The 27,745-nt window shown below is 41.5% G+C and overlaps 1 protein-coding gene, 1 long non-coding RNA gene and 1 other non-coding gene across 5 annotated transcripts in view; all 3 read left to right on the top strand.

Moving 5' to 3' along the window:
- Positions 1 to 1,419, top strand: part of LOC115839001 (uncharacterized) — a 29,093-nt gene extending 27,674 nt beyond the window's left edge. For both annotated transcript variants that reach the window (XR_004033854.2, XR_009564347.1), the window contains one exon: positions 360 to 1,419. This is a non-coding gene — a long non-coding RNA (uncharacterized lncRNA). The remainder of the gene's footprint in view (positions 1 to 359) is intronic.
- A 540-nt stretch (positions 1,420 to 1,959) lies between these two features.
- On the top strand, positions 1,960 to 6,373 carry KLHL9 (kelch like family member 9). Its single transcript, XM_060300997.1, has one exon. The coding sequence runs from the start codon at positions 2,520 to 2,522 to the stop codon at positions 4,371 to 4,373; it is 1,854 nt and encodes a 617-aa protein (XP_060156980.1). The 5' UTR covers positions 1,960 to 2,519; the 3' UTR covers positions 4,374 to 6,373.
- Positions 6,374 to 7,091: 718 nt separating this feature from the next.
- Positions 7,092 to 27,522, top strand: LOC115838995 (uncharacterized). 2 transcript variants are annotated; one of them, XR_009564346.1, is made up of 5 exons: positions 7,092 to 9,110; positions 14,385 to 14,430; positions 16,552 to 16,598; positions 17,993 to 18,082; positions 26,500 to 27,522. It is a non-coding gene; the product is annotated as an uncharacterized protein (transcript). The 2 variants fall into 2 exon arrangements; XR_009564345.1 differs by lacking the exon at positions 26,500 to 27,522 and having other exon boundaries at positions 17,993 to 20,925.
- The last annotated feature ends 223 nt before the right edge of the window (positions 27,523 to 27,745 follow it).

Here is a 27,745-nt window from a genome sequence, read left to right as displayed (position 1 = left end):
TCTTATTTGGTGGTCTTTTCGGGTATCGTGGCAATATCCGGTGCCGGTCGCATCAGTCTTGGGGCCATTAGTCCCACCCCTCGAAAGGCGGGAAGGCTGGGCAGGGTGGAAAGTCTCCAGGTCAGTTCCTGGAACTGGGTGGTCTGGAAAGTCTCCAGGTCAGTTTCTGGAACTGGGTGGTCCGGAAAGTTTCGGTCTGATGCAACCTGTGAGTCTGATTGCGTTCCCCTGCCTCGGGCCAGCTGGCCTTACACTTAGCCCTTAATCGTTCTTGCAAGCTTGATAATAAAGACAAGGATTTCATGATTTCTTGCTCTGACAACTACCCAGGTGTAGCAGCTCTGTTCTTTCTTTTCCAGAGAAAAATTGTTTCCTTGGAAGTGCTTTTTCACAGCCATTATGGAGTCTTCACAGCTCAGGGGAGTCCTTCCATCCCCAACTACTGCAACAAGCCGGTCTCCAGGACTTGCCAATGCTGATGAAGTCCAGTGAAGAACTTCTCCAGGCCAGTCTCATTCCAACCACCCGCTTATGCTGAACAGTTTGAAGATTTGCTGAAGCATCTGATGGAGGAGAGCAGTGATTTGAGCCTTCTGGACCTTGCTGCCATCTACCAGAAACAACAGAAGACCATTGGAACCAGCTAAATGTCCATCGGTAGGGGACTAATCAAATAATGTAGGACACACCCATTCAATGGGAAACAGTACAGCTATTTAAAAAGATAAAGCAGTTATCTATATATGAATGAGAAGATCTCCAAGTTAAAAAAGATAGATGCAGAACAGTGAGTATAGTATGCTATCTTTTATATTAAAAAAGGGGGAGAATGTAATAAAATAATGTACCTATATTCTCATCAGTTGACATATGCATAAAGAAACTGGAAGGATTTAAAAGACAGTAATAACTTCAAACTGTGGAAAAGGTTGGAAGCAGTTGTGTCAAAGTATACATTTATTCATATGCCCGAATTCCAATTTACTAGTAATTTAAAAAATGTAAGTTAGCAAAATATCCATAAAGGGAAAAGATCAGTAGCAGGGAAATACACACTCAAACATTGCTGGTGACAGTATTTTGGAAAAAAAAAAATTGTCTTCAATCAGCATTCTGCCCTTAGGATTTATCCAAAAACAGGTAAAGTTTTGTGCTCAGATTTTATAAAACAGTGGAAAACAAGAAAGTATATATTCAGGAACAAATGATGGGCAAGGGAACTATAGTATGTGTAGTTATCAGACAATTGTGTATCCATTTAAAAATTTGTGAGTAGAAAACAAAAGCACGAAAAATTTACTGATGATGGAATTCCATTGAGTGGCAAAAATTCAGGCTAAATTACTTACATAGCATAGTAACAATTTGGTATTTTAAAAGAGGCAAATGACATGTTTTAAATGATTAAAATTTGAAACTATGAACCAAAGTTATAACTGAAGTGTCTATTAAATTGTGTGGGCTAAGTTTTTTTTCTTTTTTGGGCTGCGTGGCTCGTGGGATCTTGGTTTCCGGATCAGGGATTGAACCCGGGCCACAGCAGTGAAAGCGCCGAGTCCTAACCACTAGACCACCAGGGCATTCCCCTGTGGGATAAGAATTTTAAAGTTGTTTTTATAGAGAAAAAACTTTAAGCATTTTCCCCCATGCTGCCTTTCAATTTCTACAAAAGCCGCATTTCATTGTCACTCAGAAGTAACAAAAGGAAGAAGTCAGGAAGTGTAAATCTCAAAGTATGCATTTAGGGGGACAGCTCAGCTGCCGTGAAAGGTTTAGGTCAAGCATAATATACATGCACCCATTCCAGCCCATTTAATGCCACATACAAGGTACCCCAAGAGGCCCCGCGGGCCCATCCTGCACAGCCCCGCCTTGCCCAAACCCCGCCCTTCCAGTCCCCCGCCCACTTCCTCTCATCCCCCACACGACCGCCCACTGGCGAGGTCAGGCGGCCGCGCAGCCGCAGTAGCTGCCACGGCCGCTCCTAGCCCGGGGGATCCTGGGAGCAGGCCTTTCCGGAAGGACCGGTTCGGCGTCGGGGCCTCGGCCCGTGTTGCAGCCCAGTGTTCCAGGCCCTTGCTCCACGACGGGTCCGTAGCCGCGGCGACGCTCTAAGGACAGCGGAGGGCGCGGCGGGCCGCTCGCTGAGGTGCCCGGCTTCGCCGCCGAGCGAACCCCGGGGCCGCAGGACGTGGCGGCACCTCCCCCTTGGCCCGGAGCGGAACTGCGGGAGGAGCGGCAACGCAGGCCGGACGCGGTGAACCGGGTCACTAAACTGCCTTCAGGTGATGAATTATCTACATAATAATCAGATTTGAGGTCCACAGCCCTCTGTGGTCCTGCTATAGAACAATTTTCAGAGAGTGACTGGTGTGTTCTGAGGTGTGCCACAGTGACTGTTTGCCCTTGATAAGGAAAGCAAGCTCTCTTGCTCTTGGGACATCCTCGTTTCCTTTAAAGCTTTCAGGTCATAACCTCTTTGGCCGGCATACATCTTTGTGCAAGAGGAAGGCTTTCACATGAAAGTGTCTCTTGGTAACGGTGAAATGGGCGTCTCCGCCCATTTACAGCCTTGCAAGGCAGGAACCACACGTTTTTTTACCAGCAATACTCACAGTTCGGTGGTTTTGCAAGGCTTTGATCAGCTTAGAATAGAAGGATTGCTTTGTGACGTGACCCTGGTACCAGGTGATGGAGATGAAATCTTCCCTGTTCATAGAGCTATGATGGCGTCTGCTAGTGATTATTTCAAGGCTATGTTCACAGGTGGAATGAAAGAACAAGATTTAATGTGCATTAAGCTTCATGGGGTGAACAAAGTTGGTCTGAAGAAAATAATTGATTTTATTTATACTGCAAAACTTTCTCTTAATATGGACAATCTTCAGGACACACTTGAAGCAGCCAGCTTTTTACAAATTTTACCTGTTTTAGACTTCTGTAAAGTGTTTCTTATTTCAGGAGTCTCTTTAGATAACTGTGTTGAAGTTGGACGAATTGCTAACACCTACAATCTTATAGAGGTAGATAAATATGTCAATAATTTCATCCTGAAGAATTTTCCTGCATTATTGAGTACTGGGGAGTTTCTAAAACTCCCTTTTGAACGGCTTGCCTTTGTGCTTTCTAGCAATAGTCTTAAGCACTGTACTGAACTTGAGCTTTTCAAGGCTGCCTGTCGCTGGCTAAGGTTGGAAGACCCTCGGATGGATTATGCTGCAAAATTAATGAAGAATATTCGATTTCCACTGATGACACCACAGGATCTCATCAGTTATGTGCAGACAGTAGATTTCATGAGAACAGACAATACCTGTGTGAATTTGCTTTTGGAAGCTAGCAATTACCAAATGATGCCATATATGCAGCCAGTGATGCAGTCAGATAGAACTGCCATTAGATCTGACTCAACCCATTTGGTTACATTAGGAGGAGTTTTGAGGCAGCAGCTGGTTGTCAGTAAAGAATTACGGATGTATGATGAAAGGGCGCAAGAATGGAGATCTTTAGCCCCAATGGATGCTCCTCGTTACCAGCATGGCATTGCTGTCATTGGAAACTTTCTTTATGTAGTTGGTGGTCAAAGTAATTATGATACAAAAGGAAAAACTGCCGTTGATACAGTTTTCAGATTTGACCCTCGGTATAATAAGTGGATGCAGGTTGCTTCGTTAAATGAAAAGCGCACATTTTTCCACTTGAGTGCTCTCAAAGGACATTTGTATGCCGTTGGTGGGCGAAGTGCAGCTGGTGAGCTGGCCACAGTAGAATGTTACAATCCAAGAATGAATGAGTGGAGCTATGTTGCAAAAATGAGTGAACCCCACTATGGCCATGCTGGAACAGTGTACGGAGGCTTAATGTATATTTCAGGAGGAATTACTCATGATACTTTCCAAAACGAGCTCATGTGTTTTGACCCTGATACAGACAAATGGACACAGAAGGCTCCAATGACTACAGTCAGAGGTCTGCATTGCATGTGTACAGTTGGAGACAAGCTCTATGTCATTGGTGGCAATCACTTCAGAGGAACAAGTGATTATGATGATGTTCTAAGCTGTGAATACTATTCACCGACCCTTGACCAGTGGACACCAATTGCTGCCATGTTAAGAGGTCAGAGTGATGTCGGAGTTGCCGTCTTTGAAAATAAAATCTATGTCGTAGGGGGATATTCTTGGAATAATCGTTGTATGGTAGAAATTGTCCAGAAATATGACCCAGAAAAGGATGAGTGGCATAAAGTTTTTGACCTTCCAGAGTCACTTGGTGGCATTCGAGCTTGTACTCTCACAGTTTTTCCACCTGAAGAAAACCCTGGGTCACCTTCCAGAGAATCACCTCTTTCAGCACCTTCAGATCATTCTTAGGACCAAGGTGTAAAATACCTTTGCAGTGCATCATGGATGATCCCATACTTCCCCTTCAGTTGTATCTTCTTACATTGATTGGTACAGTTATTAGATAAAAAGGTAATTGATGTTATTTGTATTGCTTGGCTTAGTATGTTTATCAAATGGTTAACAAATGCATTCTGAAAATGTATTCAACATAGCCATTTTAACAAATGTAAAAAGATAAGTAGAAAAATGTTTGTTAGATGTCTTTTTGTGGTGGTGTGTAAGTCAAAGTGTAGGTGATTGTAGTAAATGTATAATTATATTCATTATGCTTCAAAGTTGAAAGTTTTCATCTTTGACTACAAAACATCAAAGGGAGGCTGCCTGCTCTAACCTAAAATAATAAACAAAAAAGGTCTCCAAGCCTTATTAGCTGCCTCCCTTTTTTCATAGAGTTTTTGACATAGCTGCCAACTCACCAGATTGTGTGGGTACATTCAGAATATGTGACGATTCTTAGGCAGACCAGAGAAATAATAAATTCAAAAATATTAACTCAAAAAATAGTACAACCCTAAGTCAGGATTTCATATCTTTCTGGGGAGAGGGAGAGAGAAAATACACACACACACACACACACACACACAATGTATATGCATGCATACACATAATTTTTAAATCAATTGGCACTTTAGCTATAGTGAAATTGTTTTTAAATTTAAATTCTTTTCTGCCTAGCAGCTATTTCTATTCAAACGGGAATTCAGTACTAGAGAATAAATGTCTGTGTTGTCTTACTGAATTGATGTAGATAAGAACTACAACATTAAATTGACAACCAAATTTGTCATTTGACTGAATTGTTACTACAGATGAAACTTGTCACTTTTTCTGCTTATATATTGTTTTCTGTAGAGTTGCCTTTATACAGGTTATTTAGCAAAGTTCAAGTCTCAGAGAATTGCTTCTTCTCAGTAACTTTAGGCTCTGCTACATTCCACCTTTTTGTTCAGTAAAATTTATGAACAAGACAAAGAAAAACATACTGATCAAAGCTATAGGTTTTAAAGTTCAGTCTCCCAACTTAGTCATTCTAACACGACTGTTTGATTTGAGGTGGTTGCCCTGGTGCTGCTCCAGCCCATGTGCATCGTGAGCTTTGTGTGATCTGCCTCAAGGCTGTAATCTGAGCAAGCAGAAGATGTACTGTTTGGCATCAGGTCAGAAAAATGTCTTTTTGGCTATGTCTAAAGGACAGGACCAACTTCAGATTCCCTAAGAAGCCAGCTGTAGAAAGCCTAGGACACTGCTGTCTTGCATGCAGTACTAAAGTAGATCTTCAGCCTCTTCAATACCAAGGGCATCCCTACTGGTTCAGAACCACATGGGGAGATCTTAATGGGACCTTATCCGCAAATGGAATCATAAGAGTCCTCCGAAGTGAGTGATTCTGAAGAATCTGAAGAGTTACTTCCCTGGAATAATTGTCTACCTGAAGAAAAAATTTACATGTATACATTAACATACATATGTTTATATTTATATCCCTATACTTGGGAGATTGTCATAGTGTAAATCAGGAACAACCTTCTCTTTATTGACAACCTCATAATAAAACTCAGGAACCAAGACAAAAGGAATTGGCTTCAAGGGATCTGAACCTCACTGCCCATACAGGTATTGATTCATTTTAATGCTTTTATGATTTCTGCATTGGCAGAAAATTTCATACTTCCTATTTTTTTAAATGAGTCAATTTTTTTATTACTAAAAATAGCACATTTGAGAACATTTAGGAAATAGAAAAAGTAGAAATTGCTAATAACTTTGTACATTGAATAAGCAAGAAATAGCATCCTAATTATTTCCTTAATTATTAATGAAGTTAAATATTTGTGTTTTTTGAGTAGCTGTGTTCCTCTTTAATCGAATGTTAATATCCTTTGCCCTTGTAATACCTATTGGAGTTGCTTCCTTTTTCATATCCAGTTATAGGATCTCTTTATATAATAAATATAATTTAACTGGCATTTGCTTGCATTGACTTTTTTTCTCAATCTGTTAGAGGTTTACAGAGGCAGGGCCGTTTAGTTAATTTTTGAGATCAAATTTGTCCATCTTTTTGCATTTTGACCTTTTGGGTATAATTTTGCTATGGTTCCTTTATTTTTTACATCATTTTGATGTATTACTTTTTTGGTGCTAATTCTGACATGCTGAGATGGTATTGCCCCATGTCTGCTCTGCATAAGCTTTTCTCTTTCCCTTGTTGAGAAAAGGTTTCTGCCTTCTATTACATTTGACTGTGTTGCTTTGTAATTAACTAAATATTGTTCAGCCAGGTAAGTTAACTGCTCCACCTTTACCCCCTGCCTCCAGCCTCACACATCCCACCTCTCATTCTTTTACTGTATAACTTTCTGCAATTGACAGGACTCTTGATAATCATAAAACAGCTGACTGGTGTTATGCTAATTAAATCTAATTAAATCTGGAATTCCTTCCTTACAGGTAAAGAAATTTGAGGTGACTAAAATGATTGGAAAGATATCTTTATTTTACAAGCTGATAGTTTTTTTTACAGAACATTTAGAAAAATATTTAAAAGAGGATAAAAGCTGCAAGCTATGTAAAGCATTCTGTTAACATTTTATTTCTTGTTTTAGTTTTTCTGATAGTTTCAAAAATAAGCTTTTGTTAAGTTTCCTGATTATAAAAATAATTCCTATTACAGTAAGTACAGGAAAATGAAAGTGAACAGAGGGTGTAAATTATCAGTGATTCCACATGTCAAAAGTAACATGTTAATACTAGGTATATTATGAATTTATATATGTACAGACATTTGTCAAATACTTTGCAAATATGTCAGAACTTAAGCTAAAATCTGGATGATAAAAGGAAGTAAGTTCAATTTCCAAAGGCACACACTGCTTTCATTATGGCTTTCTCCAAGTTTTCTAAAATCTGTATGTATTAGAAAATAATATGTAAGGTGCTTTTTTCCTAATTATCAAATGCATGTGCATTAAGAAAAACATTCCATTTTAAAACCAGATAAAAATCCATATTTAATTTTTTTCCCACTTGCCAAGAGTAGTATTTCTGTAGATTACCTGCAAAGCAAACATATTTAATCATGTTCAAATTTTTCTGGTTTGTAATTAAAATTATCTTGTTCTGATTATAAAGACAAAATATACTCCTACAGAAAATTTCATTCAAAACTACAGAAGCATACTATCAGAAGTAAAACCAACGTTCTATCCGCAGCTCAACGATTGAAAGACCTTAGGGTAAGTTAACCTCTCTAAGCTTCATTTTCTCATTTGTCTATGGGATTGGTGGTGGGCATTAATAATTGTTATCTATATCAGAATCGGAAGGAGATAATATTATAAAGTGATTAGCATAAAACATACACAGAGAAGCATTTAGTAAGATATTTGTTACTGTCATTGTATTGCATAATTTTTTACTTTAGTTTTGTCTTAATGATTTTCACAAGTTCTTTTATTTGAAAGTGTTAAATGTCTATACAGTATTTCACCCATGAATGTGCCTTCATATTTTTTTTCCATTTCCCTATGGTTATATATTTAAATATCTACCCCCAATTTTTTATCATAAATTAAGCAAATTTAATATTCTTTAAAAAAATTTTATCTCTTATTACCCTGTGATAAGTTCTAAGTAAAATCTGAGTCAAATAGTGTAGGCTTTTTTAGGCTTTTGAAAAATATTTCCAGGATTGTGTGACTATGCGTTTCCACCAGAATGTGTTTAGTGACTATTTCAAAGGCAATCTTGGCAGTTCCAGTTATCTTACTGTTTGGATTTATATTTCTTTAATTATTGGAAACACTGAATTTTTTGCTTATTGAGCATGTGCATTTTTTCATATGTGAATCATTTGTTCCTGTCTATTATTTTAAGTATCCTATTAGCTACAAAGACTTTTTTCCTCAATTTATGTCATTTTTGTGGGGGCTGGGCTATTCAATTTTTAAAAATTCAGATATAATATTTGTTTCAGGCATACAACATAATGATTCTATATATGTATATATTATGAAATGATAAGTCTAATTAACTTCCATTACCACACATAGTTAATACAATTTTTTTCTTGTGATGAGAACGTTTAAGATCTACTCTCTTAGCAACTTTCAAATATACAATACAGTATTATTGATAGTCACCATGCTGAACATTATATCCCCAGGACTTACTTGTACCTTTTGACCACCTTGACACATTCAGTTTAATAGTCAAATATGTCTGTCTTTTATTGCATTTTGACTTTTTGGTGATAATTTTTTTTACATAGTACCGATGTCACATTCCTTGTCCTTCCTTTACTCTATTGCTTTGTCAGTGCTTATTCTTAACGTGCTAAGGTAGCATTTACTGCTTGTCTCTTGTTCAGATAGCTTTTCTTTTTTCTGGTTGAAATGAAGATGAATTTTTAAAATAAATTTATGAAAATTCCTTTTATATTAAGACTATTAATCTATCTTTACAGCAAGTATTTTCCCATCTTTCTTTGAGTGCATGTCTTAACATACAAGGTATTTTTTTTTTTGCGGTACGTGGGCCTCTCACTGCTGTGGCCTCTCCCGTTGTGGAGCACAGGCTCAGCGGCCATGGCTCATGGGCCTAGCCACTCTGCGGCACGTGGGATCTTCCCAGACCGGGGCACGAACCCGTGTCCCCTGCATCGGCAGGTGGACTCCCAACCACTGCACCACCAGGGAAGCCCCCAAGGTATTTTTTGTAATGTAGTGAAATTAGTTTTTCCTTTGTCATTTTTTTAATGCTGTCTTGCACAACTTCCCCCCATCATGTGAAGGTGTAATTACCCTGGTATTTTATGTTATTGTTATGGATACAGCTTTTTACTAGTTTTCTGTTTCCAAGTTATTATCCACTTGTTCCATCACAACTTTTTGAATAATCTTTACTTTCTCACTGAATTTTTATGCTTTGTAAACATCATGTAATAAAGGTCTTATTTATAATATGGGCAAACTAGGGTCTTTTTCTTCAGTTATAATGATATTTTATTCAAGTTGTCCTTGGCATGTAGATTGCTGTTTTGAATGGGGTTTTGTTTTCACATTATATTTCAAACTATTGCAGTAGTAGGAAATACATGATTTTACCATGTTTTTGTTATTACTCTCATTGATTCTTAACATTTTCAGGGGATTTTGGGGGATTCTCTTTTTTTACCTTAGAGAGTCATGTTATCTGCATAGTATAAAAACCTCGTTTCATATTATTTGTATCATAATTTAAAGCATTGGTTAATACTTCCAGCAGATTATAGTTGTAACACGAGGCATTGTGCCTTGTAGGTAATTTTAATAGGGATAATTCTAGAATTAGAATTTTAAATTCCTTTGTTAAAGAGAGGTATTCTTTATTTTTTTTTAATTAAAAACAATTTTTTTTATTGGGGTATAGTTGCTTTACAATGTTGTGTTAGTTTCCACCGTACAGTGGAGTTCCCTGTGCTATGTATATAGCAGGTTCTTATTAGTTATCTATTTTATACATATTAGTGTATATATGTCAAGCCCAATCTCCCAATTCATCCCCTCCCACCCCCACCCCCCAATTTCCCCTCTTGGTGTCCATACGTTTGTTCTCTGTATCTGTCTCTATTTCTGCCTTGCAAACCAACTCATCTGTACCATTTTTCTAGATTCCACATACATGTGTTAATAATTTTTGGCTGTGTTGTGTCTTTGTTGCTGTGCATGGGCTTTCTCTAGTTGCGGCGAGCAGGGGCTGCTCTTCATTGTGGGCTCAGTAGTTGCAGCGCGTGGGCTCTAGAGTGCAGGCTTGGTAGTTGTGGTGCACGGGCTTAGTTGCTCTGTGGCATGTGGGATCTTACCGGACCGGGGATCAAACCCATGTCCCCTGCATTGGCAGGCAGAGTCTTAAACACTGCACCACCAGGGAAATTTCCATACTTTTAAAAATGAATGTTTTGGAATTTCTCCCCCGATTTTGATACCTTATCTATGTTGCTAGTATCCATTTTTAAGCATATATTTGAATGGCAGAGTGATGGTTGAAAAAAGACTTAGATATTCACTAAAGATGATTGCATACACTACAGAACTGCTTAAGTTGTGGTCCTTAACCAAATGCACTAATAATAGATAGTTCCTCTATTTTCTTGGTAACAGTCTCTGAACAACTACTTTCTAGGGGTTGATGTTATTCTGCCACCTACTGGTTGAAAGTCAAAATCCTTAGTTAGATGGATTACAGAAAATGTAGGCTTTTTAAAAAAACAGTAATGACAAAAACCAGAAGTTTTTATTGTGTATGTGAAAGTTCAGTCTTCAGGTGATACTCAAATAAATGAATACAAAATCCCTATGGTAACTCTTAGTGTATATAGAGGGTCAGATATTCAGAGAAAAAAAAATTTTCCTGTGGTTCCATTAAAGAAATTTTTTAAATTGAAATATAGTTGATGTGTAATATTATATAAGGTGTACAGTATAGTGATTTATAGTTTTAAATGTTATACTCAATTTAGTTATTATAAAATATTGGCTATATTCCCTGTGTTGTATAATATATCTTTGTAGCTTATTTTATACGTAATAGTTTGTACCTCTTAATCTCCTATCCCTTGTATTGCCCCTTCCCCCTTCCCTCTCCCCACTGGTAACCATTAGTTAGTTTTCTATATATGTGAGTCTGCTTGTGTTATATTCTCTAGTTTGTTGTGGTTTTTAGATTCCAGACGTAAGTAATACAGTATTTGTCTTTGTCTGACTTATTTCACTTAGTGTAATACCGTCCAAGTCCATCCATGTTGCTACCAATGGCAAAATTTCATTCTTTTTTTTGGCTGAGAGGTATTCCGTTGTATATAGATACCACGTCTTTATCCATTTACTTCTGTATATTGGCAATTTTAAATAATGCTGCTATGAACATTGGGGTGCATGTATCTTTTTTAATTATTTGGTTGCATCTTAGTTGCGGCATGTGGGATTTTCATTGCGGCATGTGGGATCTTTGTTGTGGCATGTGGGATCTTTCATTGCAGCGCGTGGAATCTTTCATTGCAGCGCACGGGCTCTTCATTGCGGCACGCAGGCTCCAGAGCATGCGGGCTCAGTAGTTGTGGCGTGTGGGCTCTAGAGTGCATGGGCTCAGTAGTTGCGGCCTGCAGGCTTAGTTGCCCTGTGGCATGTGGGATCTTCATTCCCTGACCAGGGATCAAACCCATGTGCCCTGCATTGGAAGGTGGATTCTTAACTACTGGACCACCAGTGAAGTCCCACACGTATCTTTTTGAATTGGTGTTTTTGTTTTTTCCGATATGTGTTGCTGGGTCATATGGTAGTTCTATTTGTAGTTTTTTGAGAAAACTCCGTACTGTTCTCCACAGTGGCTGCACCAATCTACATTCCCACTAACAGTGTACAAGGGTTCCATTTTCTCCACAGCCTCACCAACATTGGTTATTTGTGTTCTTTTTGATGATAGCCATTCTGACGGGTGAGGTGACATTTCATTGTGGCTTTGATTTGCATTTCCCTGATGATTAGCAATGTTGAACATCTTTTCATGTACCTCAGCCATCTGCATTTCCTCTTTGGGAAAATATCTGTTCAGTTCTTCCCATTTTTTAATCAGGCTGTTAATTTTTTTGATGTTAAGTTGTATGAGCTGTTTATATATGTTAGATATTAACTCCTTATAGGTCATATCATTTGCAAATATCTTCTCCCAATCAATAAATTATGTTTTCATTTTGTTGATGGTTTCCTTTGCTGTGCACAATCTTCTCAATTAGGTCACATTTGTTTATTTTCGCTTTTATTTACTTTGTTTTAGGAGACAGATCAAAAAAAATATTGCTACAATTTATGTCAAAGGGTGTTCTGCCTATGTTTTCCTCTAGGAGTTCTGTGGTATCCAATCTTACATTTAGGTCTTTTTTTTTTTTTTTTTGCGGTACACGGGCCTCTCACTGTTGTGGCCTCTCCTGTTGCGGAGCACAGGCTCCGGACGCACAGGCTCAGCGGCCATGGCTCACAGGCCCAACCGCTCCGCGGCATGTGGGATCTTCCCGGACCGGGGCACGAACCCGCGTCCCCTGCATCGGCAGGCGGACTCTCAACCACTGCGCCACCAGGGAAGCCCCTTACGTTTAGGTCTTTAATCCACTTTGAGTTTATTTTTGTATATGATGTTAGAGGATGTTCTAATTTCATTCTTTTACATGTAGCTGTCCAGTTTTCCCAGCACCACTTATTGAAGAGACTGCCTTTTTTTCTCTATTGTATATTCTTGCCTCCTTTGTCATAGATTAACTGACCATAAATACATCAGTTTATTTCTGGGCTCTATATTTTTCCATTGATCTATGTGTCTGTTTTTGTGCCAGTACATACTGCCTTGATTATTGTAGCTTTGTAATATACCCTGAAGTCAGAGAACATTATTCTTCTAGCTCTATTCTTCTTTCTCAAGATTGTTTTGGCTATTTGGGGTCTTTTGTGTTTCCATACAAATTTTCAAATTACTTGTTCTAGGTTGGTTAAAAATGCTCTTGGTATTTTGATAGAGATTGCTTTGAATTGTAGATTGCCTTTGGTAGTTTGGTCATTCTAACTATATTAATTCTTCCAGTCCAAGAACACGGTATATCTTTCCATCTGTGATGTGTTCAATTTCTTTCATAAGTGTCTTACAGTTTCTGAGTACAGGTCTTTTACCTTCTTAGCTAGGTTTATTCCTAGGTATTTTATTTGTTTTGGTATGATGGTAAATGGGATTGTTTCCTTAATTTATTGTTCTGATAGTTCGTTGTTAGTATACAGAAATGTAAGAGATTTCTGTATATTAATTTTGTATCCTGCAACTTTACCGAATTCACTGACTAGCTCTAGTAGTTTTCTGATGGCATCTTTAGGATTTTCTGTGAATAGTATCATGTCATCTGCCAACAGTGACAGTTTTTCTTCTTTTCCAATTCAGATTCCTTTTATTTCTTTTTCCTTTCTGGACTTTTCTAGGACTTCCAAGACTATGTTGAATAAAAGTGGCAAGAGTGGGCATCCTTGTCTTGTTCCTGATCTTAGAGGAAATGTGTTCAACTTCTCACTGAATATGTTAGCTGTGGGCTTGTCATATATAGCCTCTATTACCTTATGTTCCCTTTATGTCCACTTTCTAGAGTTTTATCATAAATGGATGTTGAATTTTGTCAAAAGCTTTTTCTGCATCTACTGAGATGATCATATGGTTTTTATTCTTCAGTTTTAATGTGCTGTATCACATTGATTGATTTGTGGATATTGAAAAGTCCTTGCATCCCTGGGATAAATCCTACTTGACCATGATATATGATCCTTTTACTGTATTGTTGGATTCAGTTTGCTAATATTTTTTTGAGTATTTTTGCAACTATCTTCATCAGTGATACTGGCCTGTAATTGTGTGTGTGTGTGTGTGGGGGGGGTATCTTTGGTTTTGGTTTCAGGGTGATGCTGGCCTCATAAAATGAGTATGGAAGTGTTCCTTCCTCTGCAATTTTTGGGACTAATTTGAGAAGGACAGGTGTTAACTCTTCTTTAAATGTTTGGTATAGTTCACCTGTGAAGCCATCTGGTCTTGGACTTTGTTGGGGGTTTTTTAAATTATTGATTCAGTTTCACTATTGGTAATTGGTCTGTTCACATTTTCTATTTCTTCCTGATTTGGTCTTGGGAGATGGTACCTTTCTAAGATTTGTCCATTTTACTGGCACATAGTTTTGTAGTAGTCTTTTAGGATCCTTTGTATTTCTGTGATCTGGGTTGTAACGTCCCCTTTTTCATTTCTGAGTTTATTGATTTGGGCCCTCTCCCCTTTTTTCTTGATGAGCCTAGCTAAAGTTTTTCAATTTTATTTATCTTTTCAAAGAACCAACTCAGTTTCATTGATGTTTGTTTTTTAGTCTGTATTTCTGCTTTGATCTTTCTTCTACTAACTTTGGGTTTTGTTTGTTTTTTTCTCTAGTTCCTTTAGGTGTAAAGAAAGATTGAGACTTTCCTAGTTTCCTGAGGTAAGTTTGTATCACTATAAACTTCCCTCTTAGAACTGCTTTTGCTACATCTTGTAGATTTTGGATTGCATTGTTTTCATTTTCAGTTGCCTTTAAGTATTTTTTGATTTCCTCTTTGATTTCTGCAGTGATCCATTGGTTGTTTAGCAGCATATTGTTTAGCCTCCACGTGTTTGTGTTTTTTTGCACAAAACACAACTTTGTAGTTGACGTGTAGTCTCATAGTGTTGTGGTCAGAAAAGATGCTTGATATGATTTCAGTTTTAAATTTACTGAGGTTTGTTTTGTGCCCTAGCATGTGATCTATACTGGAGAGTGGTCCATGTGCACTTGAAAAGAGTGTGTATTCTGCTACTTTCGAATGGAATCCTCTCTATATATATCAGTTAAGCCCATCTGCTCTAATATGTCACTTAAGACCAGTGTTTCCTTACTGATTTTCTGTCTGGATGATCTGTCCATTGATGTAAATGGGATTTTAAAGTCCCCTACTATTATTGTGTTACCATCGACTTCTTTTATGTCTGTTAATGTCTGTCATACATGTATATAGGTGCTCCTATGTTGGATGCATATATAGTTACAATTATATTTTATTCTTGGATTGATCCCTTGATCATTATGTAGTGTCCTTCTTTGTCCCTTGTGACAGTCTTTGTTTTAAAGTCTATTTTGTCTAAGTATTGCTACTATGGCTTTCTTTTGACTTCCTTTTGTGTGGAATACCTTTATCCATCCTCTCACCTTCACTCTGTGTCTCTAAATCTGTAGTCTCCTGTAGGCAGTGTGTGTGTGTGTGTGCGCGCGTGCGCGCGCGCGCGCACCCACTCTGTGTCTTCTGATTGGAGCATTTAGTCCATTTGCATTTAAGGTAATTATCAACATGATATTCTTATTGCCATTTTGTTAATTGTTTAGGGGTTGTTTTTGTAGGTCTTTTTTCCCCTTTTCTTTTGTTTTCATGATTTGGTGGCTATCTTTAATGTTGTTTGGTTTTCCTTTGTGTGTGCATTATAGATTTTTGGTTTTTGGTTCCCATGAGGTTTTTATATAGCAATCTGTATATCACACACACACACACACACACACACACACACACGATTAAGTTGCTGGTCTCCTAATTTCAAATGCATTGTACTTTCCTCCCCTCACAATTACTGATTTTGATATATTTTACACATAATTGTTTTGTGTATCCCCTAACTGCTTATTGTGGATATAGATGATTTGATTACTTTTGTCTTTTAAGCTTCCTACTAGCTTTGTGCTTGGATGATTTCCTACCTTTACTGTATGTTTGCCTTTACTGGTGAGCTTTTCATTTCATAATTTTGTTTCTAGTTGTCGCCTTTTTTTTTGCCTAGAAAAGTTCCTTTATCATTTGTAAAGCTGGTTTGGTGGTGCTGTACTCTTTTGGCTTTTGCCTGTACATGAAGCTTTTGATTTTGCCACCAAATCTGAAGGAGAGCCTTGCTAGATAGAGTATTCTTGGCTGGATACACCCTCCTCAAGTACCATAGCAAAGGTTTTTCCCTTTCATAATTTTAAATATATTGTGCCACTCCCTTCTGGCTTGCAGAGTTTCTGCCGAAAAATCACTTGATAGTCTTATGGGGATTCCCTTGTATGTCTGTTGCTTTTCTCTTGCTGCTTTTAATATTCTCTTTAATTTTTCTCATTTTAATTACGATGTGTCTTGGTGTGTTCCTCTTGGGGTTAATCCTCTATAGGACTCTGTGCTTCCTGGACTTGGGTGACTGTTGCCTTTCCCAGGTTAGGGAAGTTTTCAAGTATTATGTCTTCAAATGTGTTCTCAGCTCCTTTCCCCCTCTCTCTTCTCATTCTAGGACCCCTATAATGCAAATATTAGTGTGCTTATTGTAGTCCCAGAGGTATCTGTAACTGTCCTCATTTCTTTTCATTCTTTCTTTTCAGTGGCAGTGATTTACATGACTGTCTTCCAGCTCACTGATTCATTTCTCTGTATCATTTAGTCTGCTGTTGATTCCTTCATATATATTTTTCATTTCAGTAATTGTATTCTTCATATCTGTTTGGTGGTTCTGTATATTTTATAACTCTGTTAAAAACTTCTAACTTCTCTCTCCATTCTTCTCCCAGGTTCTTTGATCATCTGTACCATCATTACCCTGAATTCTTCTCCTCAGGTAAGTTGTGTATCTCCACTTCCTTCGTCTGGAACATGTTCCTCAGCAACCTCATTTTGTCTGTTTCCTGACCTTGGAGAAGGGGCCTTCTGTAGGAGATGTCTTATGCGTCCCAGCAGCACACTCCCATCTCATTTCCCATGCTATATGCTCTAGGCATTCCTCCCATGAGGATTGTGTGGGTCTTTCTGTTGTAGTGGGCTATGTGGGAGGTCTGGTAGGCTTGGTTACCCTGCAGTGTGGTTGGTTGCCAGGCCCTGCCTGGTGCAGAGGCTGCCAGCTGCTGGTTAGTGGGGCCTTGTCACTGGGAAGCTGACTGCAAGACCCCAGGGGGGCCACAGGGCTAGTGCTGGCTCACTGGTAGGTGGAGCCAAGGTCCAGAAGACTCTGGGGCTGTTGCCTGCCCATGTCCCAAGGTTAGTGCTGGACTACTGGCAGGCAGAGCCAGGTCCTGGAGTCTGGCTGCAGGGCCCAGGGATCACACAGCTGGTGTCAGATCACTAGTGGGGGTTGGGGGAGGTGGTTCCTGACACAGTTGCGTACAGGGTCCAGCGTGTCCCCAAGCTTGTTTTGGCCTGCTAGTGGGCAAGGCTGGGGACCAGCTTATCCCAGGGCAGGGTGTAGCTAGCTGTGGGTAGACTGGGTCCATTGGCTGCAGGACTGTGGTTTTGAATCTGGTGTCTGCCTCCCTAATGGGTAAGGCTGGTCTAGAGCACCAGTGCTTGCCCACTGGTGGGTAGAGCCATGTCTAGAGGCCTCTGTGGGCTTAGGAGGTCCTTATACAGCCTGTCTGCTGTGTTCCCACCTAGTAAGTTGCTTGGGCTGAGGTGTTCCCAGCACTGGCATCTACAGGCTGTTAGGTGGGGTCAGGTCTTGGCACTGATGAGCTAGAGAGAGGATCCCACAACAGTGCTTGCCCGCACCAGTGTCCACGTGGTAGAGAGCTCCCAAGTATGGCTGCTGCCAGTGCCCATGTACCCAGGGTGAGCTGCAGCCCCCCCGGCCCCCCACTGCCACCTCTCGCAGGCTCTCCAGGACCAGCAGGTAGGTCTGGCCCAGGCTTCTGTCAATTTACTGCTTTCTCCCTGGGTCCCACTGCAGGGAGATTCTGTGCCCTTTAAAAGGGGAGTCAATGTTGTGAGTCTCAACTGGTGGGGAAATAAAGCCCCACTGACCTTCAAAGCCAAATGCTCTGGGGGCTCGACTTCTTGGTGCAGGACCCCCTGGCTGGGGAGCCCAATGTGGGGCTCAGAAGTTACTCCTAGGAGAGAACCTCTGCAATACAACTCTTCTCCAGTTTGTGGGTCTCCCATCCCGGGGGGTATGGGACATGGTTATATCTAAGTCTGCCCCTCCTACCCATTCTCATCGTGGTTCCTTTTTTATGTCTTTAGTTGTAGAAGATCTCTTCTGGTTGGTTCTGGTCTTTTTCATTGATGGTTGTTCTGCAAGTACTTGTGATTTTGGTGTGCTCATGAGAGGAGGTAAGCTCAGGGTCTTTCTACTCCACCATCTTGACCAAAGAGAGTATCTTTGATACAACACAAAAACACAGATTTAAATATCTTTGACCTTTATCTTATTGATAAATTCATATAATTTGAGTTTTATAAAAAATCTGCACCATTTCATCTGGATTCTAAGCATTCACACCCACTACTATGTGGTTTTTTTAATGGATTGTAAACTAAAGAGCTTCAGCTTACAAAGTATCACACTAACAGAGTAAATCTTTTCAGTGGCAGAAAGAATTTAATGTGCAAATATCCAGGTATAAGTAAACTTGATTAACTTATAATATTCTAAGAGATTTTATATATTGGTTTGCCCATGCAGATGCTAGGATCAGATCACTGCTCTACCCACAAAGCTTTCATCCACCCCAGACAACAACACATACATAGCACACATGTGTGATACAGAGCGGCTTCTGGACCAGCTGATCCAAATTCTTTTTAGTACCATCCCTGGGTTCCAAGAAAGCCTATTTCTTGGCTAGGGAACTACCCATTTCCTCTATCTCCAAAACACTGTCTCAGAGCAGAATATTCTCATACTGAGTATTCTTTCTCCCAGGATGGATATGATTGAAAACAGGTGACCTCTTAATTGTGCCTCCTGAAGCCTGTCAAAATGCACTTATGCCAATAGTTCTTTTCTATAACCTTCCTTGTTCCTTCTGTTCTATTTAATACAGTATTAGAACAAGATGAATATAAAGCTGCTGATGGCAGTTAAGGTCTGTTACCTGAGCTCAGATGTTTCATTGTGTATACAGCCCTTTCCCAATTTTAAGTTCATGCAGTATTCCAGCTCTTTATTGGCCCATCTTCCAGAAGGCTGTGACTATAGAGGTAGAGGTTTATCATTCTTTGCCTCATTTCACCTAAGAGCCCATCAGCAGAGTCTATATTTGTGAATGGAGGGCAAGTCTAATTTCTACTGACTGAACTTTTATCTTAGTTCGGAAGGATACTTTATCATTTAGAAGCCAACACATTCCAGCCAGGAATTAGTGATCCATAAAAACAACTCATTTCTTCGTACTAGGCAGAGTGTTTGGTTATTAATCCCTCCATCCTTCTCCAGATAACACAGATTTCACAAACCTTCTATGCATCCTATGTATACAGGCACACTCAAAGGCATCACTTAAGCTCAGAGAATGGGGAAAGAGGGTTTTCTAACTTTCCAGTCTGACTGACTCTCCATTAATGAGCTAACCTGTGCCCTCAACTTTTCCTACTTCATCCTATAAGGGGAGTGGGTTATGGATTCCGCTTACATTGTCCACTTAGTTTACTTCTCCATCTTCCATATCTGCATTTCTCATTCACCCCTACCACTTACCTCATAGTACACTTACCAGCCATGTGCAACACGTTCCTGGCTATCATTTGGGAGGAATACTGCTGTGTGTAGACCAAGCTCAAGGAGATGCCTCTAGTTAGCCCCCAAACTCAGTGTCCGGAAATGGGTTTTTACATATCCTGCTGGGTGCTTGCAGCTGGTCAGAGCTCCCAGTGGACAACCTGCTGATGTGGAGTACCTACTGGGGCACAGTAGAGAAGCCCCATCAAGATCTAGGTAGCGATCAGGATTATAACTTTGAGAATGACCTAAGTCTGCTGAAGCATTGGTTGTGTGCAGAGGCAGGAGCCGCAAGGGGACTTCGTTCAGGACAGTGGTAGAACTGGGGTCATCTCGTTACTGCTACTAACCAGTCTCGAACTACAATCAAGTCACTAGCTGGATGTTTTGTTAAAAAAATCATTAAAACTGATTATTCTCCTATCCATAATCTCACTTCCCTGGGTTACTTACTACATCAGTGATGTTGCTGGACCAACACCATTCTATTTGGAGAGATGTGCAGATGACTGAAGATGGTGGTATCAGGCACAAGAAAAATGCATAACCTGCCACTCCAATGCTCTATCCCTGCATAGAAAGAGTGGTTAACTTTTCTCTAGTATCCTTTACTGTCACCATCCCACTGCTGGCTTTCAGAAGAGCATGGTCAAAAGAAAAATCTCAACAGTACTACAATTTAACTCTTAATAGCCTTTGTCCATCCCATAGGAATGACTTTACACCCCAGACCTTATCTCTACCACAGTCTCAACAGTTCTCTTCTACTCAAGGTGACCTATAAAAACGGCTTTTATTAATACCCAGAATATAATGCTGAGAAACACTGTTCTCTCACATCATAGACTATTATCTATTTTCTCACACATCTCTAATCATCATCTTAAAGGATCTGAGCCATGTGGTCACTTTGATACAACAGAGCAGCAACCTGATTCCCAAACCAGATGCAAAGCTTCATACAGTGGGTTTTCATACGCTGCATTCCTCATTTATCCTGGCATTATATTTTCCAAAGAAAAACAGGAATGGGATTCTCCTTAGTTCCCTTGCGTGGGGGAACACAAGGTGATCTTCCTAACATTTCTAAAGAAATGTGGCCAACAACACAACCCTCTCAGCTTTAGAGGGACTGTAAGAAAGCAGCAAGGGGCTTCCCTGGTGGCGCAGTGGTTGAGAATCTGCCTGCCAATGCAGGGGACACGGGTTCGAACCCTGGTCTGGGAAGATGCCACATGCCACGGAGCAACTAGGCCCGTGAGCCACAACTACTGAGCCTGCACGTCTGGAGCCTGTGCTCCGCAACAAGAGAGGCCGCGACAGTGAGAGGCCCGCGCACCGCGATGAAGAGTGGCCCCCGCTCGCCGCAACTAGAGAAAGCCCTCACACAGAAACGAAGACCCAACACAGCCAAAAGTACATTAAAAAAATAAAATAATTAAAAAAAAAAAAGGCAGCAAGGACTACCCAAGCTCCACTGTGTTTCTAGAACCTTTAGAAAAAACACTAGTTCACATGAGCTCAAACATTTCAATCCTGAACTGATACCCTCTTCCCTGAGTTCCTTAGAATCAGGTAAACCAAGCTCAAACCATGTACAAATCCCCTTACCTCTCCTTCCTACTGAGCCTTATCATGGTTCTTCATGGTGAGTACTCTCACTTGCTGCAAGTTAGGACACCTGACTTGGGTTAACTATAGAGCTGATCCTGGGGTGTCTAGCTGGGCTTCATTACAACTCCAGGAAAGAAAGTCATGTGAGAGCATCCAGAGAGAACTAGCAGTCTTCCAACTGTGCTCTTAGTGGTCAGAGAGAAGAGAATTTGGTGTTAATTTTTTTGGAGGCTACTAATTTTTTTGGAGGGTGAGGGTGGAACATGCTCCCTTTTACTTTATGCATATAAGTAATGTTTTTAACTGTTCAAAAAATATCTGAAAGATTTGAGAAAAGCTCTGTTTCCTTCAACTAATGTGACAAGAAAAAAGGTCCAGAGATTTAGGTCTGTCCATAATATTCTCATAGCTATAGTGTAGACATATTGTACATTAAAAACTCAGCATTGTTGTGACCACCTAGAGGGGTGGGATACGGAGGGTGGGAGGGAGACTCAAGAGGGAGGAGATATGGGGATATATGTATATGTGTAGCTGATTCATTTTGTTATACAGCAGAAACTAACACAACATTGTAAAGCAATTATACTCCAATAAAGATGTTGAAAAAAAGAAATACTGGCATCAAAGCATAAAAAAAGTAAATAAATAAAACCTCAGCAATGTGAGCACATCTTGTACCCAAGTCCCTTGAAATAAGATTATCAAAAGCACTGATTCTGAAGACTTCCTGGAAGATAAAAACATATTTCATAGTCTTCGCTCTAAGAGCAGAACGCACAACTTAAAACCATATAGCTAGAGAAATAGAGTGAGACTCTGACAGATTTTATCTTCCAAGGACAGCAACAATGCTGTCTCCCACCCCATGTGTGCCTTGAAAACTATGCCATTTCTCACCAACTTGAGGTTGGTCTACTTCATCCCTCTTTAAATAATGGAAAGGCTTGTATTGGGCTGCACCCCGAAGGCCTCCAAGCCCCATGGCTGCCCAGCATGAAGACCTAAGAAAGAGCCCACAGACAGCGGAAACATTAATGTCTTACTGGACAGGGACTCTTTAAGAAAAAGGTCCTGCAGCGACACCCCGTGGACAGCAAGCAAGATGTGGCAGCAATCTTACCTATTTGAGGGAAGCTACTATTATACAGGCAATTTTCATCAGATTGGCTCATCAGTTACCAAGGAAACCAGTAGCAGGGGCCCTTCCATCACAACCCCTCAGGTTAATGACCAACATCACAGCAGATACTGATATTTCCCTTTTATGAGATAGCAGGTGGAGCCGTTTTGGCCTAAGCATTAGACCAATCACTAGGCGGGCCCGGGGCGAGCACGCTGGTGGGCGTGGGGTGTGAGGGAAGTGGGGGCTGGTCTAGCGGGGGATGCACGAAGAGCAAGAGAACAGCCGTCCTGAGTGTCCTGACCACACACCCCACCCCTACGCACCCTACACGACCCTTATAATCTCCATCCGCCCCTCTTCCGAGACACCCCCGGGGTCAGGTACATAGCGGCGCACGCAACCAGATACCACAAATGCAATACACACAACAGCTGCTAAGAAGTGTCAAGAGTAAGCTAGGCCCTCGGCTACAGAGCAGGAAGAAGGCAAGTCTTCAGTTGCCCCCCCTATGGCGGCATGAGCCAGATGGATTTCCCATGGCATCTCGCTGCACACCCAGCCATCAGACTCATTTTGCAGCCTGGCCACCACGGTGGCCCAGTCCACAAGCTGATTCCCTGCCCTCAGGCTAGCGAGGAAGTCTAGCAATACAATACAGGGAGGTCCTGACCAGTAAGCAAAATACAAGCCTCAACAGCATTCTGAGATAACACCACCCCTACTTGTGGTTTCTGTCCTGGCCTGCAGTACCATACGGCCTGTCCACCCTCAGTCCCCACAGCCGGCGCCAAATAATGGAGCCTTTCAATTAGCAAGGCATCAGCAGGGTTGGAAGGCAGGTGGAAATACCAGCACTTATCTTTACCAGGCCATTCCTGAACTGCATAGCCAAGAAAGTGGGATTCCTTGGTTGATATCGATGTCTATGGTGAGAAAGGAAGACAAGAAAGAGTACAGCCATTTTGAAAAAAACACCAGACAACGGTCTTGGGCAAAACAGATCTTCCAAGCTAGAGAACAAAGGCCAAGGGGTCCTGAGTCCTGAGGGTGGGATCAGAGAGGGGGACAGCATCCTCCCAGGAATAAAAGATGATCTCTGTTACATTAACGAGTATACCTAGTTGCCACAAGGGAAGAAGCTCAACTGCAGATTTCAACCTTACCTGTTCCGGGGCTCTCTTGCAGAAGCTCCTCACGCACTCCTTTCCCCTCCCAGAAGCGTTCCCTAACCTGAGCGCCACCATGGAGCCTCCTGCTGCTGAACGAAGATGTGTGACGATCTCTGGAAATTGTCAGGGATCATGAGACAAACCCTCCCCTTTGTTATAAAAGCAACTCGCCCCTTCCTCTCAGGAAGCTGCTTCTTTTCCTCCGCCCCCCACCCCAGCCTTCTCCCTTGTGCACAAGCTGTCTCTCTTTTTTTTTTTTTTTTTTTTTTACGGGACACGGGCCTCTCACTGCTGTAGCCTCTCCCGCTGCGGAGCACAGGCTCCGGGCCCGCAGGCCCAGCCGCTCCATGGCATGTGGGATCCTCCCGGACCGGGGCACGAACCTGTGTCCCCTGCATCGGCAGGCGGACTCTCAACCACTGCGCCACCAAGGAAGCCCAAGCTGTCTCTTTTAATAAAAATCTTTGCTTGCCTAAGAGTCTTGTGGAAGTGGTATCATTTCTGTGGTACTGCTGCCCAAGAACCTGGAAAGGGTCCGGTAACAATGGGAGTCCTGTTTCTCTCCCACAGCTGTTCTAGATCCTGAAGAGTGGTCCTTTGCGTTGCTCTACGCATCATGGAAGCCTTCTGTAACGGCTTCCACCTGTTGTAAGACACTGCAAACTGCATAGAACTGTCGTTCCAACTCACTACATCACGGCTCCGCCCCCTTCCACAGCTGGGCCCAGAAGCGCCAGGGTATTAGTACTTTGCCATCGCCAAAGGCCCAAACCACACCCTGCCGGGGAAGTGGCCACACCCAATTCACAAGCCTGTCCTCAGTTAATATCCCTGAAGCCTGTGGCTTTTAACTGTTTAGGGGTTTGGGGTTGGGGCTACGCTCCTTTACCCAAACAGATAACCCCCAAACCATCTGATAGGAAACCCAGGTCCTCGCGTTTTGCCTTCACCAGCCAGTCCCGGAAAGTCAGATCGCCAACAAGCACAGGGCTGCTACTTTTAAACTGCAAAGAGCCTCTGAGGTTAACAGGATATCATCAGTATAAGGGTCGAGAAAGACATGCCTCATGGTAGACAGCTGCCACAGATCCCACTTGCCAGTGGATGGCCACCTTGGGATTATCCCCCCACCCTACCCCGTTATCCATCATTATTTCCCGACATCTCAGCACTCACCGGAGTATCCTCGGCCTCTGGGTTCTTGGCTGGCTCGCCAACTGTTGAGCTGCACCCAGCAGGCCTGCAAGCCTTATAGCTGCCCAATCTCCAGACCCAAGAAAGAGCCCAGAGGCGGTGGCAGAGACATCAGTGGTCTACTGGACAGGGGTCTTACGTGTCTGTATTAAAAGGTCCTCAAAGAACACCCAGCCGTGAAACGCAATCGGCCGGCAGCCATGTTTGCCACTCCTCCCGGACACAGGAGACTACCATTTGTAGGGAGAACTGACCTCAGGTTCGCTCATCAGTTACCAAGGACACCAGCAGCTGGGGCAGGTCTCTCACAACCCCTCAGGTTAATGACCATCACCACCACAGATATTTCCCTTTTATGAACTAGCAGGTCGAGCTGTTTTGGCCCTAAGCTTTAGAACAATCACGTGGTGGGGAAGGGGGCAAGCACGTTGGTGTGAGCGGGGTGTGAGTGAAGCAGGGACTGGTCTAGCACGGGATGCACAAGAGCAAGCGAACAGCCATCTTGAATTGACTAACCATACAGAGTGTCAATGTTTTACAAAAAAGTTTGTTGGAAATAATATTCTATGACTTCCAAAGGAAGGTTAGGGTTTATCAAGCCTGGCGGTGCACACATTTGAGGCCAGATAATTCTTTGCTGTGGCTGCTGTGCTGTGGGTACTGTAGGGTATTTAGCAGCATCCCTGGCCTCTATCCATTAGATGCCAGTATCAGCCCTCATCACCGGTTATAACAACTGAAAACGTCTCCAGACATTGCCAAACGTGCCCTCGGGGACAAAACTGCCCTCACCGAGAACCAATGGATTAGGTCATAATAGCTTGCTTACTGGGCCACTCACTTCTGAGCCCAAGGCGCCTTTTAAAAAGTTCAACTACACTGAGTCTACCACACTCACAGAAAAACCAGACCACAAGGAGAGTCATTGTGAGGTGCTTCTGTACCCAGTACCAGCTGAGGTCCCAGCTGAGACTTATTCGCATCGGACAGGCAAGTGAAAGTGCCTACCACATGCCAGGTCAATCCCAGCCCCCCCAGTGGAGTGTGCTCCTGACGCCCTAGAGATGGTGAAACAGAGGCCAGCCCTTCCTTCCGTGCCCTGTGGGAATCCCTGGCTCACAGAATCTGTGAGATGAGACATTGATTATTTTGGGTGATAGACTTTGGAGTCATTTGTTTCAAAGCTATAGTACTGGGGACATTGTTTGTTTGTATTGCGAGTGGAGGGCTACAACAATAAACAAACAAGCCCTATTTATCAGATCAGATTGAGTATGAGTGTAAAATCCTTTAAGACTTCAGAAAGATCTAGGTGGTGTCTCAGAGAGTCTTTCAAACAAACAAAGGGCCTTCTGAGGATCCTAGGGAATGCCTCACAGATTCTCTCCATTAAGTGACAGGGCTCTAAAACACCAATTGCTGCCTCACTGGAGACTCATGGGTAGCCCAAGGTGAAAAAGGGTATATATCTGAAGAGATTTGTGGGTGTGCCTCTTATCCAATGGCATTCATTATAAACGGATATACAGCAAACCCAGTAAATGGTTACAGTAATTATATCACTTTAGACTGAAAGTAATAGCATACACAATAAAGAGGGCTTCAGATCCCCAAACTTGTCCAGAAAGGAAGCAGGATGACAAGTCTACACGATGTAAAACATAGGCACTTTTTGTGGGAAAGGAAGGATAACTTAAAAGGCAGAGCCAAGAAGCCAGAAAGGAGAAAAATCAGCCTTGGAGAAGAACTCCCAGAGACTTAGAACTGAGCCCTAATCTGAACATTGACACCACCTGCCCTAATAGGGAGCCCGTGACTGCTATGTGCTTTCTGCTTTACCCCATTCTGAATGGGACTCTTATAGTATCTTATGCCTGCCTCACCATTGCATGTTGGGAGTAAAGGAACAAATAACCTCTCTATTTAGATTACAGGGCTTCACATTGAGAAGAATGGCACTCAAGGAGCAGTGCTAGAGGAACTGTGCCTGAGGAACTCCATCCACACCTTGATCTGACGGAGATGGTGAAACTCTGGACCTGGATTTTTGCCATAATAAGATGAGACTTTGGAAGGTTTTGAGAAGTGATGAATGTATTTTACATGTGAAAGGATGTGACGTTTTATGGACTGTAGCAGATTGTATTTTTAAAAGATGGCAGCAACATTTCCCTCATTTCACATATTTTTCTGGAATGTTGAAAATCTTCCAGTAAGAGATATATTGTCTAATTCCTCTCTCCTTGAATCTGAATGGGTTTGTGACATCTACAATACATCAAAATGATACTGTGATTTCTGAGGCTTGGTCATAAAAGGTAATGCTGCTTCTGCCTTGCTGACCCAGCCTTCATACGAGAAGTGCTATCACTCTGAGTATCACTCTTAGCTACTGCGCCACCAGGGAAGTCCGAGCAGATTACATTTAAAAGAAATATCTTCCTTCTGACCTTTTCAAAGATAACAGGAAAATAAATAATATATAACTTAGACCTTCGAATCAAGTGGGGTCTTTTTCTTCATTAACAACTTGACAGGAAAACTCAGGGATTAAGGGAAAATATTTTGGCTCTTGAGATACAGAACTTCACAGACTTTCACTGGTCACGAAGTTCAGCAAGTGGTTATTTTCACTGCCCTCATTAACACTAGTTATTGATTTAAGGAATTGTTGATGCAAATACTTAGACCAGTCCATGCTTACGGTACCATTGGTTCAATGGCCTTCAAATTTTAAAAAAATAAAAGAATAAGTGGGACTTCCCTGGTGGTCCAGTGTGTAAGACTCTACACCCCCAATGCAGGGGGCCTGGGTTCGATCCCTGGTCAGGGAACTAGATCCCGCATACCATGCCGCAACTAAGAAATCTGCATGCAGCAACTAAAAGATCCCGCATGCCGTGACGAAGATCCCACATGCCACGACGAAGATACCACATGCCACAACTAAGACCCTGCGCAGCCAAAATAAATGAAAAAAAATAAAAGTGTTTAAAAAAGCTATTTTGGACTGACCTCTAGAGGGGAAACAAGGTCTCAATTTCTTCCAAAACCACAAATTTGATTCTATTTGTTTGTGCTCCAAAGGAAAGAGATTCTAGGTGAGTAAGTAAAGACCAGTGAAGCCACTGAATACTGGTATCCATTAATATATCAGTGTTCAGGGACTTCCC

The sequence above is a fragment of the Globicephala melas genome, chromosome 6, assembly GCF_963455315.2.
Source record: "Globicephala melas chromosome 6, mGloMel1.2, whole genome shotgun sequence".
In the NCBI taxonomy this organism is placed as follows: domain Eukaryota; kingdom Metazoa; phylum Chordata; class Mammalia; order Artiodactyla; family Delphinidae; genus Globicephala; species Globicephala melas.
This window is presented reverse-complemented; position numbering and strand designations above follow the sequence as displayed.